This window comes from Delphinus delphis, chromosome 12 (assembly GCF_949987515.2).
Source record: "Delphinus delphis chromosome 12, mDelDel1.2, whole genome shotgun sequence".
In the NCBI taxonomy this organism is placed as follows: Eukaryota; Metazoa; Chordata; class Mammalia; order Artiodactyla; family Delphinidae; genus Delphinus; species Delphinus delphis.
In genome coordinates this window covers 37,104,589-37,125,224 of record NC_082694.2, presented here as the reverse complement: position 1 = coordinate 37,125,224, position 20,636 = coordinate 37,104,589, and the positions used below count along the sequence as shown (strand labels likewise).

Genomic DNA, 20,636 nt, shown 5'->3' with positions numbered 1-20,636 from the left:
AACTGTGGTTGCCAAGGGGTGGGGGGGAGGAAAGGATTGAGAGTGTGAGATTAGCAGATTCAAACTATTATATATAGGATGGATAAAGAACAAGGTCCTACTGTATAGCACAGGGAACTATATTCAATATCTTGTGATAAACCATAATGGAAAAGAATATGAATAAGAATATATGTATAACTGAATCACTTTGCTGTACAGCAGAAATTAACACAACATTGTAAACCAACTATGCTTCAATAAAATTAAGAAAAAACAAAAAACCATCAAGTTGCCAAACAATGTTTTAATATGCTACTAAAACACTAAAACAGAAGTTTTATTTAAAAACAGGGATATAGATGAATATATATGCATCTTTAGTTATATATATATATACACTATATATATATACTATATATATAGTATATATATAAATATAGTGTGTGTGTGTATATATATATATATATATATATATATATATATGTACTATAAATGAAGGATAAAACCGAAAGTGATGACCTCACTTTTGGTGAGAAGGACTAAGAAGATGTGACCCTAACCAGGAGAAAAAATGGTCACTTGAAACAGACCCAAATGAACTAATGGTTTACAGGAAACACAGGAGACAGAGGAACATATTAATAAGCACTCCAAAGATATGAGGTTGGCACATGTCAAAATATGAGAAACTCTATACGGCAAATGGTTCAGTTTATTCAACAGCAAAACTGCAAAACAAGTGGGGAAAAGAGAGAAAGCTGGAAGTCAGATTAAAATAAACCACTGAGGGACTTTACTGGTGGCGCAGTGGTTAAGAATCCGCCTTCTAGTGCAGGGCACATGGGTTCAATCCCTGGTCCGGGAAGATCCCACATGTGGTGGAGCAACTAAGCCCATGTGCCACAACTACTGAAGCCTGCGGGCCTAGAGCCCATGTTCCGCAACAAGAGAAGCCACCACAACGAGAAACCCGCGCACCACAACGAAGAGTAGCCCCAGCTCACTGCAACTGGAGAAAGCCCACGTGCAGTAACAAAGACCCAACACAGCCAAAAAATATATAAATAAATAAATAAATAAATAAAATTTTAAATAAATACAAAAAAGAAAAAAAATAGACTTTAAACCACTGAGACACATCAACCAAATGTAACGTTGGACCTAGTTGATCCTGAGATACAACTACCTTTTAGATTTTTTAAAATAAATACTTCTGGAGATAACAGAGAAATCTGAACATCAATTGGATTATTTGATGATATTAAGAAACTAAGGGTATAACTGATTCACTTTGTTATAAAGCAGAAACTAACACACCATTGTAAAGCAATTATACCCCAATAAAGATGTTAAAAAAAAAAAAAAAAGAAAGAAACTAAGGGGAGAGACTTCCCTGGTGGTCCAGTGGTTAAGAATCTGCCCTGCAATGCAGTGGATGCCGGTTCCATCCCTGGTTGGGGAACTAGGATCCCACATGCCACAGGGCAGCTAAGCCTGCGCGCCACAACTAGAGAGCCTGCGTGCTGCAACGAGAAAGCCGACGCACTCTGGAGCTTGCACACCACAACTACAGAGCCCACTCACTCTGGAGCCCGTGAGCCACAACTACTAAGCCTGTGTGCCACAACTAGAGAGAAGCCTGTGTACTGCAACAAAAGATCCCGCGTGCTGCACCTAAGACCTGATGCAGCCAATAAATAAATAAAATAAGTAAGAAACTAAGAGGAATTTCTTTAGATTTAATAATAGTATTGTGATGATGTTTCTTTAAAAAAAACAACAACAAAACTTCTCTTTCAGAGATATATAATGAAGCATTTAAAGTAAAATAATACGTTGCTTCAAAATAATCCAAAATGGGATGTAGGGTGGTTGGAAATATAAATGAAAACTGTTTGGTCATGTATAGGTACTTGTTGAAGTTAGGTGATTGGTATATGGCAGTTCATTATTTTATTCCCTCTGTTTTTTATCCATGATAAAAATAAATTCAAAACAAAATTAATAGTATCCTTCTCTTTAAAAACAAATTTCCTTTGCCGTAGTTATGTCCTTTTCAATCCTAGTTTGTGTGTGTGTGTGTTTGTCTTCTTTTTCTAAGCCTTGATGATATTTTTCTAAACTATTATCTTACAGGTCTTTTCTAGAAAATGGCTTTGATTTTATTGAGAAATTCTACTTTAAAAAATTTAATTCTTTTATCTTCATTAATTTCATTTCTCTACATTCTTTGGATTTATTTGTCTTTGTTCTCTTGAGATGAAAGCACAGGTCATTTATTTTCAATCTTTTAAAAAAATAATGAATTTAAGGCTATGAAATTTCTTCTGAGTATTACTGCTTTGGCTGCAAGCCACAGACCTTGATATGTAATATTTTCATTGCCATTAAGTTACAATTTCCACTTTGAGATCACCTTTAGCCAAAGAGTTATTAATAAGTATGTTGTTAAATTTGGGGGCACATGTTATTTTTTATCAGGGTGATCTTTTTTTAAAAATTTTATTTATTTATTTTTGGCTGCGTTGGGTCTTCACTGCTGTGCACGGGCCTTCTCTAGTTGTGGTGAACGGGGGCTACTCTTTGTTGTGGTGCACAGGCTTCTCATTGCAGTGGCTTCTCTTGTGGAGCATGGGCTCTAGGCACGTGGGCTCAGTAGCTGTGACTTGTGGGCTCTAGAGTGCAGGCCCAGTAGTTGTGGTACACAGGCTTAGTTGCTCTGTGGCATGTGGGATCTTCCCAGACCAGGCCTCCAACCCATGTCCCCTGCACTTGCAGGTGGATTCTTTTTTTTTTTTTTTGCGGTACACAGGCCTCTCACTGCTGTGGCCTCTCCCATTGAGGAGCGCAGGCTCCGGACGCGCAGGCTCAGCGGCCATGGCTCACGGGCCCAGCCGCTCCGCAACATGTGGCATCTTCCCGGACCAGGGCACGAACCCGTGTCCTCTGCATCGGCAGGCGGACTCTCAACCACTGCACCACCAGGGAAGCCCTGGCAGGTGGATTCTTAACCACTGCACCACCAGGGAAGTCCTGGGGTGATCTTTTTATAGTTAGTTTTTACTTTTACTGCACAGAAGTCACTGAATATGATTTCTGTGGTAGAAATATGTGGAATATGTTGATATTTCCTTGGTGGCTTAGATATGATTATTTAAAATGACTTTATTAATAATATGCATTCTTTAATATGTTTAATAATATGTTTATTAAACATATCTTCATTAGGTCAAGTTTTCTAATTATGTTCTTAAAATCCTTAATATCCTTACTGTCTTTTTCCTTCTCAGTGTATGGTTTTCAGAGAAGGGTGTGCTAACATCCTGCACTTTGTGGATTTTTCAACTTTTCCTTGAAGGTTTTTTTTTTTTTAGAATATATTTTGGAGCTCTGTAGTTAAATGAATAGTGCTATCTCTATTTGATGGATTATTTCTATGATTATCAACTATGTTATTATAAAGAATCTCTCTCTATTAGTTATCAATTGCTGCACAACAAATTACCCCCAAAGTTAGTAGCTTAAAACAATAAACATCAATTATACCATAATTTCTGAGGGTCAGGAATCCAAGAAGACTTAACTGGGCAATTTGGACTCAGGGTCTCTCATGAGGTTGCAGTCAAGATGCTGGCCAGAGGAGCAGTCATCTGAAAGTTTGTGTATGAAGGCCCTGCTTCTAGATGGCTCATTCACATGGCTGGCAAATGCAGTTCCTTACCGGCCATTTATCAGACGCATCTGTATCTCACTGCATAGGCCTCTCCATAGGGCTGCTTGAATGTCCTCATGACATGGCAGCTAGCTTCCCCCAGAGCAAGTGATCAGAGAGAAAGGGGCAAAAAGGAAGCCACAACACATTTTATTACCTAGTTTCAGAAGTCACACTTCATAGCTGAAGTTAGTTACTACGTCCAGATCACATTCAAGGGGATGAGAGGATAAGGCACCACCTTTCGAAAAGAGGAGTATCTGGGGCTTCCCTGGTGGCACAGTGGTTGAGAATCTGCCTGCCAATGCAGGGGACACCGGTTTGAGTCATGGTCTGGGAGGATCCCACATGCCGCAGAGCGGCTGGGCCCGTGAGCCACAACTACTGAGCCTGCGCGTCTGGAGCCTGTGCTCCGCAACGAGAGACCGCAATAGTGAGTGGCCCCCGCTTGCCACAACTAGAGAAAGCCCTCGCACAGAAACGAAGACCCAACACAGCCAAAAATAAATAAATAAATTAAAAAAAAAGAGTATCAAAGAATTTGAGCACATGCTTTAAAAGTGCCTCACCTTCTTTTTCCCTTTTAATACTTTTGTCTTCAGATATTTTCTTCTGACAGTTGGTTTTGGAAGCATTTATTATATATATTTTTCCATTTGAACCATGTTATTTTGGGTTTGGAGTGTTTTATATATGCAGCACATGCTTGGATATTTAAAAATCCAATTTTGTGGTCTCTGATTTTCAGTAGGTGAATTTAATTCATTGACATTATAATTACTGATGCTTAGACATTCTTGCCAGCTTATTTTTTACTTTCTATTTGCCACACCCTTATTTATTTCCTTTTGATTATTTCCTATTCTGTAATAATTTATCAAGTCTTCTTTTTTGTGTTTTTATTTACTGATTCTAAAGTTACGCCATTTGTATTGGTCTGTTAGGGCTGCCATAAGAAAATACCAAAGTCTGGGCACATTAAACAAGAGAAATACTATTTTCTCACAGTTCAGGAGGCTGGAAGTTCAAGACGAAGCTGCTGACAGGTTTGGTTTCTCCTGAGGCCTCTCTCATTGGCTTGCAGGTGACCACCTTCTTGCTGGATTTGCCTCTGTGCACATGCATCCCTGTTGTCTCTTCCTCTTCTTACAAATACACCAGTCATATTGGATTAGGGCTCCACCTCCATGACCTCACTTAACCTTAACTGTATCTTTAAAGGCCTCACTTCCAAATACAGTCACATTAGGGGTTACAGCTTCCACATATCAATTTGGAAAGACAGGGGGACACAATTCAGTTCATAAAATCACCCTTCATATTTTTCTGGTGAATATTCTTTAATTCTTAACATACTCACATCACCTTATTTTTCTAACAATACCTGGGGTTTATCAGTATTTACTTACTTTGACTTCTCCACTCACCCACCTTGCTACAACCTGATTATTCACCCTTGCTATCCCAGGAACATTTTTCTGATTCCTAGTATCCCCTTTCCCAGGGCATGGAGAACTTTTGGTGCTTCTTTCAACTTTGGGAGCCATCTTATCTGGACATTTAGGTTTCTGCTTTCTTTTTTCAATCTTATTTTGTGTGTTTTACAGTTTTCAGTGGATTCCTCACAGCTTCCGGTCTCTTATGTATTCTTGATTTGAATTCCAGTTATAAATTTTAACCACACACACATATGTTCCATCATTTATAGAGATGTGGCACAGGAGGGAGAAGTTGATGTATACACTCAATCCAGTGTCTTAAAACAGAAGAGGTACATTTCATTTATAGATTAATTCTTCAGAGTAGAGACTTCTGACTGGGAAAATTTGAACTTGGAAATCCAAGATAGGTTTGAGTCAATAGAGGTCAGAAAATTCTATATTCATAATATTGTATATAATTATAATGTATATAGTAAATGTCAATTCTTGCTTCAGAAGTTTACAGGTATAAAACTCTTCTAAATAAAAACAGTGCCAAAGAAGCTATTTTATGTCAACTTGATCACCAATTAAGTGCCTAGGAGCGGCAGATGTAAGCCATGCTATAGAAATAATGCCAACGGAAGACAAACTACGCAATAGTATCATGCCAAGGGAAGGCACAGATGGCTGGAGAGCAGCAGCTATAGGTCTTTTTATAGCATTATCAAACAGCACACACTTGACATTCCAACTGGTCCTGTGCCAATGGCCAAGGTAATTAGGGCTGTCAACATGAGAAAGTTCAGAAGGCACAGTCATCCTCATGCCATCCATTTGGGGCCAGAGAATCAATCCTGGGTAGTAAATGACTGTCTTTTATGCCACAGTAATAATTAAGTTGGAGAGGTCACTTGAATTTTGAAAAGCAGAATAAGGTCCCAAAGACACAGAATTAAAAGTATTTCTGTGACCAACAAAAATAGACTTCAAAACCACACAGCTTCTACTTAGAGAAACAATGTCTAGAGCTGTGACAATAGTGAAAATTTAAAATATTCTCAGTTTAGAAAAGTTTCAAGTACAGTACAAAGATCTTTTTTTTCTGAATTATTGGAGACTAAGTTGCCAACACACTCTTGAATACATTAGTGTTTATTTCCTATAAATTTGGATATTCTCCTACATAACCACAATCAAATCATGAAATTAACATAGATAACATTACTCCCACTTAATCACTGAAATTTCACCAATTGTTCCAGTAACAGTTCACAGCACACAGATCCGTTTCTTGATAGATTTAGTTGGTATGTATCTTTAGTCTCCTTATTTAGTATAAAATAGTTCAGTCTTTTCACTGATGTGAACTTGGAATTTTTGAAGAGTATAGGCTAGTTATTAGAATGTCCCTTAATTTGGGTTCAATTGGTATTTCCTCATGATTAGATCCAGATTTTGCACTTTTTTTTGCAGGAAAGCCACAGAAGGGCTGTTGTGTTCTTATAACAATATATAAGGTAGCAAATTATTTTTATTTGCTCCATTTTGATCATTTGATTAACATGGTGTCTACCAGCCTTCTCCACTGTAAAGTAACTTTTTCCTTTTGTAAATAATACATATTTTGTGGGGAAATATTTTGAGACTATGTAAATAATATCCTGCATCTCATGAAACTTTCTCTCACAGTTACAGCATTCATTAATGACTGTTGCCTTATTCAACTATTACTATGATGTTTGCCAAATTGTGATTTTTTTTTCATTTTATCATTCCTTTTATATTTATTAAATGGCTTTCTTTATTTGTGTACTTACTTGTATCAGTATGGAGTCAGGGTGCCTCATTTTATATAATGGATTACAGGTATACTCTGGAGATATTGTGGGTTCAGCTCCAGACCACTGCAATAAAGTGAATATTACAATAAAGCAAGTCACAAGAATGTTTTGGTTTCCTACTGCATATAAAATTTATGTTTACACCATACTGTAGTCTATTGAGTGTGCAGTAGCATTAGGTCTTAAAAAACATTGTACATACCTTAATTTTAAAATGCTTTACTGCTAAAAAAGAAAATGCTAACCATCATCTGAATCTTCAGTGAGTTGTGGTAGTAACATCAAAAATTACTGTTCACATATCACCATAACAAATATAATAATAATGAAAAAGTTTGAAACATTGCAAGAATTACCAAAATGTGACACAAAGCCATGAAATGAGCAAATGCTGTTGGAAAAATGGTGTGTGTGATAGACTTGCCTGAGGTAGGGTTGCAACAAACTTTTAATTTGTAAAACATGCAGTATCTGTAAAGCACTATAAAGTGGAGGCGCAATATAATGAGGTACGCCTGTATAATCATCCCATACATTTTGATATGTTCATAACATTTTGTTATGAACAAATGTTCATAACATTTTGATATGTTAATTTAAATTCAATTAAAAATATTTCCAAGTTTCTCTTGTGATTTCTTTGATCCATGAGACTTTAAGAGAAGCGCCGTTTAATATGCAAATAGTTGGGAACTGTAGATATATGAATGTTATTGACTTGTAATTTAATTCCTTTGGTGTCATATTTCAGTCTACTAAAGTGTATTGTGCCTTATTTTATGGACCAGCAGATAGTCTATGTTTAGTGAATATTCCACATACATTTGAAAAGAACGTGCATTCTAAAGTTGTTGGATGTGGATTCAAAAACTGTCAGGGTTAATTAAGTTGGTTAAAAGGTTCACTAATCTTTATGGATTTTTTTTTTTTTTTTACCACTTGTTCTGTGAATTACTACATTTGTCTATTCCTCTTTTTTGTTGTCAGCTTTTGCTTCACATATTTGAAACTCAGTTATTTTGTACATAAACATTTAGAATTATGTCTTTCTGCTGAACTTTCATTATCACAAGTGTCCTTCTTTGTCTCTAGTAATACTTCCTTTGTCCTGAAGTCTAATTTGTCTGATACCTTACTGTTTGCATGGTACATCTTTTTAATTTCAATTTATTGTGTCATAATAACTGAAGTGTTTCTCTTATACACAGAATATAATTAGGTCTTGCTTTTTATCCAGTTACACAATCTTGGACTAGAAAAAAAATTCAATCTCTGCTTTTTAATTGTAGTGTGCAGTTAATTTGAATTTAATGTAATTATAAATGTTTGGGTTTAAGTATACCATCTTGCTTATTTGTTTTCTGTTTGTTCTCCTGTACTCCCCTCTTTTGGGTTGAGTATTTTTTATGTATTTTTAAATTTCCTCTATTGACTTTTTAAAGTTGCATATCTATTTAAATTTTTAAGAAAATCCTTTCAGCACTACAATACGCAATCTTAATCTATCACAGTCTACTTAGAATTAATATTATACCACTTCAGGTAAAAGGTACGAACGTTACAGCAGTATAATTTCATTTATCCCAAACCCCCGTGATGTTAGTGTCATTCATTTCATATCTACATAGGTTATAAACACCACAATGTATTGTTGGTATTTTTCCTCTAAACAGTTATCTTTTAAAGAAATTTTGGCACGAGGAAAAAATACTTTTATGATTAATCCATGTTTACCATTTCCAGAGCTCTTTATTCTTTTATGTATATTCACATTTGGCATCATATTTGTTCTGCCTGAAGAATATCCTTTAATTTTTCTTATGGTGCAGGTCTGTTTGTGCTGAGTTGTCTCAGCTTTCATTTATTCAAAAGTGTCTTTATTTCATTCTCATTTTATGGTAATTTTCACTAGATATAAAATTTTGTGTTGAGAGTTTTGATTTTTTCAGTACATTAAAGGTGTTGTTCCATTATCTTTTGGTATCATTGCTTCTGATGAGAAGTCAGCGATAATTCCTATTAGTTGCTGATCATTTTACGTAATTTTTTTTTCTGGGTATTTTAAAGACTTTTCTCTTCATCATTGGTTTCAATAGTCTGGATATGCTGTGCGAAGATGTTGTGTGCCTGGGTAAAGCTTTCTTCTATCTGGAGTTCACTGAGCATCTTGGATCTGTAGACTGATGTTTTCCACCAATTACATGTATTTTAGAGCACTTGACTTTGTCTCACATGTTAGTTCTTGTTCATTTTTTGCAATATTTTTCTTTCTTTTATTCAAATTAGATGATCTCTATTGAACTATCCTCACTAATCCTAAGTCACTAATCCTTTATTATACAGTGTCTATTATTTTTCTAAGTAGAATTTTTGATTTCAGATTTCATATTTTTCATCTCTAGAATTCTTCCCCCCATGGTTTTTAATAGTTTCTATGTCTCTGCTAAGAATCCCTATATATTCAGTCATTATGTTCTTCTTTTCTTTTAAAATCCTTGAACATATTTATAATAGCTGCTCCAAAGTGCTTGTCTGCTCATTTCAACATCTGGGTCATCTCAGGGTCTGTTACTATTAGCTTCTCTTTCTCTTCATAATACATCACATTTCCCTGCTTCTTCACACACCTAGTAATGTGCGACATTGTTTATGCTTGACATTGTGGATATCACATTTCAGGGAGTTTGGATTATACTGTCCTTCTTTAAAGGATATTGAGTTTTGTACCAGCAAGGCGCTAAATATGCGGTAGATTCTTTTGATCCTGTCAAATTGGTTTTATGATATTTAAAGGCAGATCTATTTCAGTTTTGTAAATAGTATGTGGTCCTTATTCTTAAAGCATGGCATTTCTGAGGTTTCATATAAATGCTCAATGAGGTTGCTTCACTTTGGCTGAACCAGAATTAAAGCATGTCTCAGCACTCTGCAGCCTCTCCATTCACTCTCATTGTCACAGCAGAGGCTCTTTGATAGGCCTTGTCTACTTGCAGCCTACTCTCCCATCAAGGACCCAAAGGGAACCACCATGAAGACTTCTGGGTCCCCACTCTTCACACAGATTCTCCCTTTCTGGTATCTTGCCCCACAAATTCTAGACCCCCATCATCCCTGAATTCTGAACTCTTTATCTTTGGCTCTTCAGCTGAGTGATATCACTGGTCTCTGCTCTGGAAGTTGTATACAGGGCTCATCTGTGTATTCTCCATTTTTTGAGGAATCATGGTCCTGCTGTCCTTATTGTCCACTGCCTAAATACAGTTGTCTCATATATTTTGTCCAGTTTCACAGTAGGGGGGCAGGTCTGAAAACCAATGTCTCCATTGGCTGGAAGTGGAAGATTCCGCCTTCCCTTACCTCACCAGTAATATTTTAAAACAGTTGAGCCAATATTAATTACATCATGATTTCTCTTTGTTTGGGTTTTAGTAAGAAACAGCCTTGAACTATAGGGACCAATGAGAAGCTGATGCTTTTCTAAAGGACAAGAGATTGGGGATGGACACAAAAAGTGTTACACCTGTCCAGTTCACATGACACTCTAAGATACAACTCTTCTTTGTGTCTCCCAAGATGCAGATGGGTTCTCAAAGAGTAGATTCATGGTTCTGGAAGATCTGTCAATATGATGACTAGCATAAACCACATCTACCTGAAAGAAAATCATGCCTAAACATGTGAAAGTGTTCTTTCCTGGAGACATGAATGAGAAAATAGGGAAATAGGCAATTGGTGCTACTTTTCTGTGATCCTTTTCATATTCACTGCACACAACAGACGCTTCCCTTTTACTACAGACAAACTTTAAGAGCACTTAATTTGGATGAATCATCTCCCCAATAAGCTGGGGTTCTGTAAATCGTTCAAGCAAGATCAGATTATCACGTAGATTGTCATTCTACAATAAGCAGTCTTACTGAAATCTTTGTGCATTTTCATAAAAAATAAAAGGGAAACAATAGCTTTCTTAGACTTAGTTATGGGTAGTTACCAAGTCACAAATTGCTAACTTTTGTAGAACTTCCAAATCTTTTGTTTATATAAGCAGTTTGGTATAATTGGAAATGACATGGAGTTTAGAGTCAAACACATCTGAGTTTGAATCACGATTTTCAGTTTTCCTTATCAGTTTTGTCAACTATAAAATAGGTATAATAATTCTGTTGGTTAGGATTATTATGAAAATTAAATAAGATAACATGCAAAGCCTCTGGCATAATGCCTGGCATTTTGCAGATGATTAAGAAAAGTTAACTTCTTTAATTTTTTGAGCTGTAATGATTTTGTTCCTGATAATCATAAAGCACTTGCATGCCCTCAAGCAAGACAGACTATAAATTTAAGCAGGCATAATCACAAATATCTCCTACTGTTATCAAAGGAGAGACTTGCATTATTAATCCTACAAGATTAAAACAATTCTTGAACTTGAAGAGCTGTAATTTTTTTTTTTACTTTCTTGAAAATGAGTTAAAATAGGAAAAAATTAGGTTCTTCTCTTTAGTTCTTTTACTTTAATTGAGTGATAAGCCCTAGTATGCAGTATTTTATAAAATTTCATTTGATCCATTTGGGGCATAAAACTGATGACATGTTATGCTTAAAAGTAGAATTTGTCACATTTAAGGCTCTTAGTGATTAATAGTTCAAACATAATAGCACACTGCAGGGAGTTATACAGAATTGGAAAGCAGCTAGTGCCAAGTTTAACACTTCACTCACCTTCCAAAAATATACTGCAGAACTTCTGATTCCAGTTATCCAGATAAGGATATAAAAGAGAATACTCTTACTGAGAATGACTAGAACAGCTGGATAAAATAATTTCTGAAATTCTGTTTGAAGACACTGGAGACCTACCAAGACAGTGAGTATCTGAAAGACCCAAGTTCCTAGACAGAAGCAAAGCCCAGAGAGGTATAAGCCTGATATTTGGTGCTGCTTTTGCTTTCAAAGCATTTGCCAATTTGTAATTGGTGGCCAAGAGCCTGAGAAAATGCACAGAAAGTAGTGTTTGAAAAGTTGAGAAACTGCACAGAGCTTTAGGTAGAGTTTCAGGTACTGGGCTAAAAGTACAAAGTTATACTTCAGAGATTGCTGAGGCAGAGCTTTCAGCTGGGACTCCTGAAGGGCTACATTCTTGATAAATATAAAGTGGAAATAAACCACCTCTCAGACTGAAATTCAGCTTCAAATAAATTCAACTCCAGAATAGATTAAAATGTTGTTTAACCTTTACCCTAATTATTTGCCAGAAACAAAAATAAATTCTTTCTGGAGGAAAATAACATCATATACAGCCTCAAATTATCACTAAATTTTAAATATCTTATGTCCAAAATTCAATTTAAAAAAGGAAAGAGATAAGAGTAAATGACCCCCAAACAACAGCAACAACAAAAAGGCCTACCAAAAAGACATTAGTCAAGAGGAAAAAACTACACTAATGAAAGAGAAGAATGGAATATAGTTAATACTAAGAAGGCCAAGGATGGTTAAAGGACATAGAATAAGTCGGACATACAGAAAAGAAACAGTTGTACTATTATTTATGTTATACTTCAATTAAATATTCCAATTAAAAGACACAGCTTGTGAGAGTTGATTATAAATATCCAACTCTATATTGCTTACAAGAGATACAACTTAAATATAAGGAAACATGGATTATGATATATGAAGGATATAAGTAAACACAAACCAAAATAAAGCTGGTTTAGGTATACTTTGAGATATGAAGTAGGTTTTAAGGCAAACATTTCTAGAAAATAGAAGAATGTTTTATAATGATAAAGGTGCAATATACCAAGAAAATATAACAGTTCTAAACTGGCATGCACCTAACTACACAGCCTTAAAACAAATAAAATAACAAAAAAGGCAAACAGAACCACAATCACAGTGGAAATTTTTAATACATCAGTCTGAGTGAAGATATAGAAGAATTGAACAACATGACTAACAAACTTGATTTTATATAGAATACTGTACCCAACAACTGTAAACTGTAGAGTACATATTCTTCTCAATGAACATGGAAACTTCACTATTGACCATATAATGAGCCATAAAGAAAGTTTCAACAAATTTCAAAGGGTTGACATAATACAGTAGGTTAAGGGGTGTGTGTGTGTGTGTGTGTGTTGTTTGAAATTAGTTGAAATTTAAAGAAACCATGGGCAAAGAAGAATTCACAACAGAAATGTTAGAAATATTTTGAGCTGAATGATAATGAAAAATATGACATAAAGTGTCAGAACACAAAGCTATGCTTGAATGGAAATTATCCCCTTGAATGCATACATTGGAAAATAAAGCCTAAAAAAATCCATGATTTAAGCATCTATCACAAGAAGTTAGAATAAGAACAACACATTTAAACAAAGTTGGAAGACTTATGCTACTGGATATAAATACTTAAAAAGGACAATAATTAAGACTGGTCTTGGTACAGGGATACAGACCTAAACGTATATATGGGAACCTGATTTATGACAAAGGTGGCCATGTAAAGCACTAAGCAAGGGACAGTCTTGTTAATAAACAGTCATAGGTCAACTGGATATACGTGTGTGTGTGTGTGTGTGTGTGTATGTGTATATATATGTGACAGAAATTAACTTTGAGCCATACCTAGGTGGATCATAGGTTTGATTGTTAACATTAAAATAATAAAACTTTTAGAAGATTAAAAAAGGAGAATATTTTCAAGACCTTGGGATAATAAAAGATTTTAAAAACAGTACACAAAGAGCACTAACTAGCCTCTAGCAATTACCCTTCTGCTCTTTATTTCTATGAAATCAGATTTTTCTTTTTAAGATTCCAGATATAACTGATACCACACAGTATTTGTCTTTCTCTATCTGGCTTATTTCACTTAGCATAATGCCCTCCAGGTTCATCCATGTTATAGAAAATGGCAAGATTTCCTTCATATTTTGGCTGAACAATATTCCATAGTCTGTGTGTGTGTGTGTGTGTGTATGTGTATATATATGTATGTGTGTGTGTGTATATATATATATATATATATATATTTCTATGTATTATATTTTCTTCATCCACTCATGTCAGTGGACATATAACTTGCTTCCAGATTTTGGCTCTTGTGAGTAATGCTGCAGTGGACATGGAAGTACATATATCTCTTTAAGATATTGATTTTGTTACCTCTGGATATGTACCCAGGAGTGGGAATACTGGATCATATGGTAGTTCTATTTTTAATTTTTTGAGGAACTTCCATATTGTTTTCCATAATGGCTGTATCAATTTACAGTCCCACCAACAGTACAAGGGTTCCCTTTTCTCCACATCCTTGCCAACATTTTTTGATCTTATGTCTTTTTTGAAAAAAGCCATCCTAACAGGTGTGAGGTGATAGCTCACTGTGGTTTTGATTTGCGTTTCCCTGACGACTGCTGTATCTGTTGGCCATTTGTATGTCTTCTTTGGAAAAATATCTCTTCAGGTCCTTTGCACATTTTTAAATTGCATTATTTGAATTTTGGTATTGAGTTGTATGAGTTCATTACGTATTTTGGATATTTACTCCAGATCAGATATATGATTTGCAAATATTTTCTCCCATTCCATAGACTGCCTTTTCTTTTTCTTGTTTGTTTCCTTTGCTGGGCAGAAGCTTTTTGGTTTGATGTAGTCCTACTTATTTATTTTAGCTTTTTTTGCCTTTGCTTTTGGTGTCTTATCCAAGAAATTACTGCCAAGACCAATGTCAAGTGGCTTTTTCTCAATGTTTTCTTCTAGGAGTTTTGTGTTTTCAGGTATTACATGTAAGTCTTTAACCCATTTTGAGTTAATTTTTGTGAGTGGTATAAGGTAATTTTTGTGAGTGGGCCCAGTTCCATTCTTTTGCATGTAGATATCCAGTTTTCCCACCACCATTTACTGAAGAGACTATCCTCTCCCCATTGTGTGTTCTTGGTGCCCCTGTCAAAGAGCAGTCGACAGTATATTCATGGGTTTACTTCTAGGCTCTCTATTCTGTTCCACTGGTCTATATGCCTGCTTTTATGTCAGTACCACCCATAAAATGGAATACAATGTAACCATTAAAGTAGTGATATAGGTCTATATTTATTTTTATGGAAAACTGTCACTATAACATTGATGAATGAAAAAAAAACTAGTTATAAATAAAAAATTTAGTGTGTACACTTATAGAGGTATTTTAAAGGATGTTCATTTCTGGATAAGAAAATTTCAAGTGATTTTTTTTTTACTTTGTTCTTTATATTTTATGGTATTGTTTTTATTATATTATTATTTACTCATAATCTAAATAGTTCATTTTCATCTAAGGGCTTACTGAATCATATTGATTTTGCTTACAAAATATCTTCTCTTTTATATTCATGTAATTCAGGCCGTTTCAGGTCTTCATTATTTCTTGCAACTGGCATGTAAAAACAACTGTTGCTCTCTCTTAATAGTAATGACACATAATATCTGTTTAGTACTTCCTAGTTTACAAAGTACTTCCAATACAGTATCTCCATTAAGATTCAAAAACAATCTCAAAATGGATTAAAGACATAAATGTGAGACCAGATACTATAAAACTCCTAGAGGAAAACAGGCAGAATACTTAAATCATGGCAATATATTTTTGGATCCATCTCCTAAAAGGAAAGGAAACAAAAGCAAAAATAAACAAGTGAGACCTAATTAAACTTAAAAGCTTTTCCACAGCAAACGAAACCATCCACAAAAGTGAAAAGACAACCTACTAAATGGGAGAAAATATTTGCAAATGATGTGACCAATAAGGGGTTAATATTCATAATATATAAAAAGCTCATACAACTCAACATCAAAAAAAACAAACAACCTAATTACAAAATGGGCAGAACTGAATAGCCAGTTTTTTCAAATGAGGACATGCAGTTGGCCAACAGGCACATGAAAAGATGCTCAACATCACTAATCATCAGGGAAATGCAAATCAAAACCACAATGAGATACCACCTCACACCCGTCAGAATGGCTATCATCAAAAAGACCACAACATATGTTGGTGAGGATGTGGAGAAAAGGGAACCATCATACACTGTTGTTGAGAACATAAATTGGTACAGCCACTGTGAAAAACAGTATGGGGTTTCCTCAAAAAACTTAAAATAGAACTACCAGCAATTCCACTCCTGGATATATATCCGAAAAAAACCCCAAAACCACTAAGTCAAAGAAGATACATGCACCTTAATGTTCATAGCAGCATTATTTATAATTGCCAAGGTATGGAAGCAACCTAAGTTTCCATCAACAGTTGAATGGATAAAGAAGGTGTCTTATATATATACCTTGGAATACTACTCAGCCATAAATAAGAATGAAACTTTGCCATTTGCAGCAATATGGATGGACTTGGAGGACATTATGCTAAGTGAAATAAGTCAGAGAAAGACAAATTCTGTATGATATCATTTATATGTGGAATCTAAAAAATACAACAAACTAGTGAATATAATAAAAAAGAAGCAGACTTATAGAGAACAAACTAGTGGTTACCAGTGGGGAGAGGGAAATAGGGAGGGGCGATATAGGAGTGAAGGGAAACAAAGGGTTATTATAGGATTACATGAAATCATCTGTGTGAAACTTAAAAATTATAAAGCACTACAGAATTCAAAGATGCTTTTATTCAATTAAAAAAACCCAACCTATGGGTAGGTACTATATTATCATCGTCATTTATATACATTTTAAAAAACTCAAAAGTTACTGATCTTGAAGACAACTTATGACCCAAATTCCATGTATCTACCATTACACCTTCCCATTACACCTTGCTGATCTGGGGTAAGGATAAACCCAAACTCCTTAACATGGTCTGGATATAATAAGGAGTAGAGTACATTTCCCAGAACTGAAAGAAAGCTGATGTAGCTGGAAAGCAGAGAGATGAGAATGGAGGGACCTTAGCTGCCATATTAAGGAGTTAGAATTTATCCCAAAGGTGACGAGAAGCTGCTAAAGGGTTTTAAATAGAGGAGTGAAATTATAAATTATGATTTTTTTGACAAGGGGTCTGCAAACTTTTTTTGTAAAACACCAGATAGAAATATTTTAGGCTTTACAAGATATATAGTCTCTTGCAACCACTCAACTCTACCATCATAGAATAAAGCAGTCATACACATTACATAAATCAGTTTGGCTGTGTTCCAGTAACATATCACTTATGGACACTGAAATTTGAATTTCACTATCATGTATTTTTAATATCATATATTTTAAAGTGTTTTGATACTATTTTTCTTTTGATTTTTTTCAGCGATTTAAAACTGTAAAAAGCCATTTTGGGGCTAGATTTGGCTGGCAGGCCATAGGTTGCTGACCCTAATTTTAGAAGATGTTCACTTAGGCTACAGTGTAAAGCAGACAAAGAGGTCCTTTCTGGCCCATTTCCTCAGGTCCAGTACCCACATACTGACTTTTTAATATTCAAGGCCTATTGATATCATGCTATATGTCTTTTATCCTTCTATCTCTGATAGATGCTAATGCAAAAAGAATATTCTCAGGTTAACCATTATGCTTTTTTGGTGACCCCTTTGCATTCAATGTGGTCATATTTTTATTCTTTAAGGAAGAGATATCTTGGTGAGAGAAGATAATTTACATGTAGGAATAATCCTATTTTAAAAACTTTTAAATTCAAAGAGGTAATATTTCTCAGTATATAGGCTAGATGATAATTTAAATACTAATATGTGATCTATTAGAAAACATGATAAATTCTTTAGACAATTTCAATATGGAGCTTCAAATGTATATAGTAGAATCATGAGCTTAAATGGAGCTTTGTTTAAGGACTTAATGCTCTCTTAAGGCTCTTAATGCTTCCTTAAGGCAAATCTTGGGCTATAAATAAGCAAAGTTACATAGGAAGAATAAGGATGTAGCATTTTGATTGTTCACTTTTACAAATAAAAAGGAAAGTAAAACTATTTCTCTCATTCCCTTATTTTAGGTTTTTACCTTTTACTAGTAAATATCCTTATGGGTTAGGGTTAGGGTTAGCCTATCAGCAGAAAGCCTATTTGGCTTTAAACTAACATGGAGACTTTCTTTATATTGTTACTGCCTAACTGAGACTAAATGCTGAAACAGATAGGATTTGAAAAAAATTTATAAGATGGCTTTGATGATTATTTATTAATAGCCAAAGAAGCAAAAATTACAGAGCAATATAATAATACATTGAGAAAGAAAGTTTACCAGACACTAAATATTTAAATACTCATCTCTTCAGTTCTTTTCTTCGCTAGAAAAAAGACTGGGACTATAGACATAAAAAAAATAAAGAAATATGAAGAAAATCTACCTTTACTTGTGAGTAGTGTCAGAGGTGAGAAGGTGGAGATAAAGAGTGAAAGTCATTGGGGTCAGAAAATCTAAAAGGTGTTGTAATTAAATTTCTGACACTGTGATGTCTGCATGCATAGACTTTGGTGAAAATAATAAAATGTTCCCTTCATATACTAATATGCCTGATCAATGACCTAATAAAATACAGATGACCAACAAAAGGCGCATACATGTGAAGTATGATCAATGAAAGCACAATTTAACTGAATGATGCAAAATTAGAATTTAAATAACAAATTCATTCCAAAGTCATGAACCCATATTAACATCTAAAGCATCAAAGCTTAATTTAAACTACAAAATGTCTTCATTTGTGCAGAAAATTCAGGTAAAAGAGCCTTCCAGAAGTTTTTGTTGTCTTCAAGAAGCTTTTGCTTCGTTGTTTCATTGACAACAGTGAAATCTCTGTGGAGCACAATATGCTGGAAAACCAGGAACCCCACCTTTGTTTATCTGATCTCAATGGACGCTGTGGTGAAAGATCTTATAAAATAAGAACCTGATACAGAGCACAAAGATCTGTAAGAAACTGGTTGATTTTACTGTTCCGTAGCTAATAAATGGAGGATTAAAGCATATTTGAATTTATATCCTCTTGGATCCACTTTGCACTGTGGATACTTTAAAAATACAAGTGAGAACATTCATAATATGTTACTTCTCACTAAAATCGAAGGGACAAACTGAGCACATTCAAGATCTAGGGGACATGTTTTGCCCTATGTCCTGGTTTCTGAAGCTGTACTTCTTTAGAGAATGGATTAGAAAGACATTTAAGCTTGTTAGATAACAAAGGTGTCATCCCCTCACATCAACGTACCTGAGGAGAAATGTTCAAGAATTATAAATTCTTAGAAAACTAAAAAACCCTTTGGGTCTGGCAAGGAAAATGTCAACAAGTCAAAAGAGACTAGATGGCTATTGACCAGTTTCATGAAGGCAGAGCTGCAAGCCAGGATGGAATAATACTTTCCCACCATGTGTCGAAGGCACAAATGACACTAATCCTTTTTAATGGTCACAAAAGCTGACAACTTACTCAGCCTTAGAACTGAAGGCACAAAATCATCTCTGGGAATGACTCACCATAAACAGGTCACGAGCACCAATGTCAACAGCTAACAGAAATGCCTTTTCAAATCTCTGGTACCTATAAGGTAGAAAAGAAATGTTATATGTTGTGAACAAAACTACAGAAGAGGAGAGATCAGTTTGTTTAATTTACTTACGTGTTACTGTTTTTGTTCTGATACGAAAAATATTCTCAAACAGGAGGGACTTTGCCTTCTGGGATCTTCCCTATGTGAACTCTTATAGTACTTAGGAGGAGCTGAGGCACACAGCCCTGTGGAGGTGTTCAGTGCAACTTTCAAAGATAAACATAACCAGATTAGGTGCTGCTGAATGTAGAGAAATGATAGCTTAGGAAATAATGTTTCTCATTATATTTTACTTTGTTGTGTTTTGTTATGTAGGAGAAAAGTATGGGGATATGGAGAATATAGCAGGATAAGAGCAATTAATCATATAATTATACTTTTATGTTTCTTAGGTAAAAGTTAAGAAGTCAAATGTTGCATTATTACAAAACTTTCATATTTGTGAGTTTGGAAAAAATACGTTCTCCTCTGTTGTAAATGAAAATAATAAATAGTTTCTAAGATTTTTTTTTTCTGGGAGTATAGTTGCTTTACACTGCCGTGTCAGTTTCTGCTGTATGTACAGCAAAGTGAATCAGCCATATGTATACAAATATCCCCTCTTTTTCGGATAAGTATTTTTTTAAGATACTACTTTTCTACTCTTTTATCCTATCTTTCCTTGAGGTAAAACTGAGAATTTTCTTTGTGAAAGTTTAATTTTAGGCTAAAATACATGAGAACAAACTTCAGTTTAAATTAATTACCTCTGTAGACATTTTAAAATCCTGAGAGAAAAGCATGTCACGAACGTACAATTTGCACAGGATTTTGGAATGAAAGTTCATCTTTATTTTGTCTAAATGTTGAGACTTACATATAACTGTCAGTCTTTCTGACTCAAGAAACAAGAACATAAATAACCAAGTTGTTCTCTGTTTTATGTTGTGAAATAAAATGGTATAAAATATAATGATGTGCCACAACAAGAGAAGCCACCACAATGAGAAGCCTGCACACTACAACGAAGAGTAGCCCCTGCGTGCCACAACTAGAGAAAAGCCCTCATGCAACAATGAAGACCCAATGCAGTCAAAAATAAATAATTTATTTTAAAAAAATATAGATTTCAAATAAAACG

The 20,636-nt window shown here is 34.8% G+C and overlaps 1 protein-coding gene across 1 annotated transcript in view; it reads right to left on the bottom strand.

Annotated features, from left to right (window-relative positions):
- Nucleotides 1-20,636, bottom strand: part of WDPCP (WD repeat containing planar cell polarity effector) — a 171,590-nt gene that overhangs the window by 32,796 nt on the left and 118,158 nt on the right. The window contains exons 12-13 of the mRNA XM_069541252.1: nt 19,443-19,506; nt 6,936-7,022 (exon numbers count right to left, since the gene is read on the bottom strand). Coding sequence (XP_069397353.1) covers nt 6,936-7,022; nt 19,443-19,506 — 151 coding nt within the window. The remainder of the gene's footprint in view (nt 1-6,935; nt 7,023-19,442; nt 19,507-20,636) is intronic.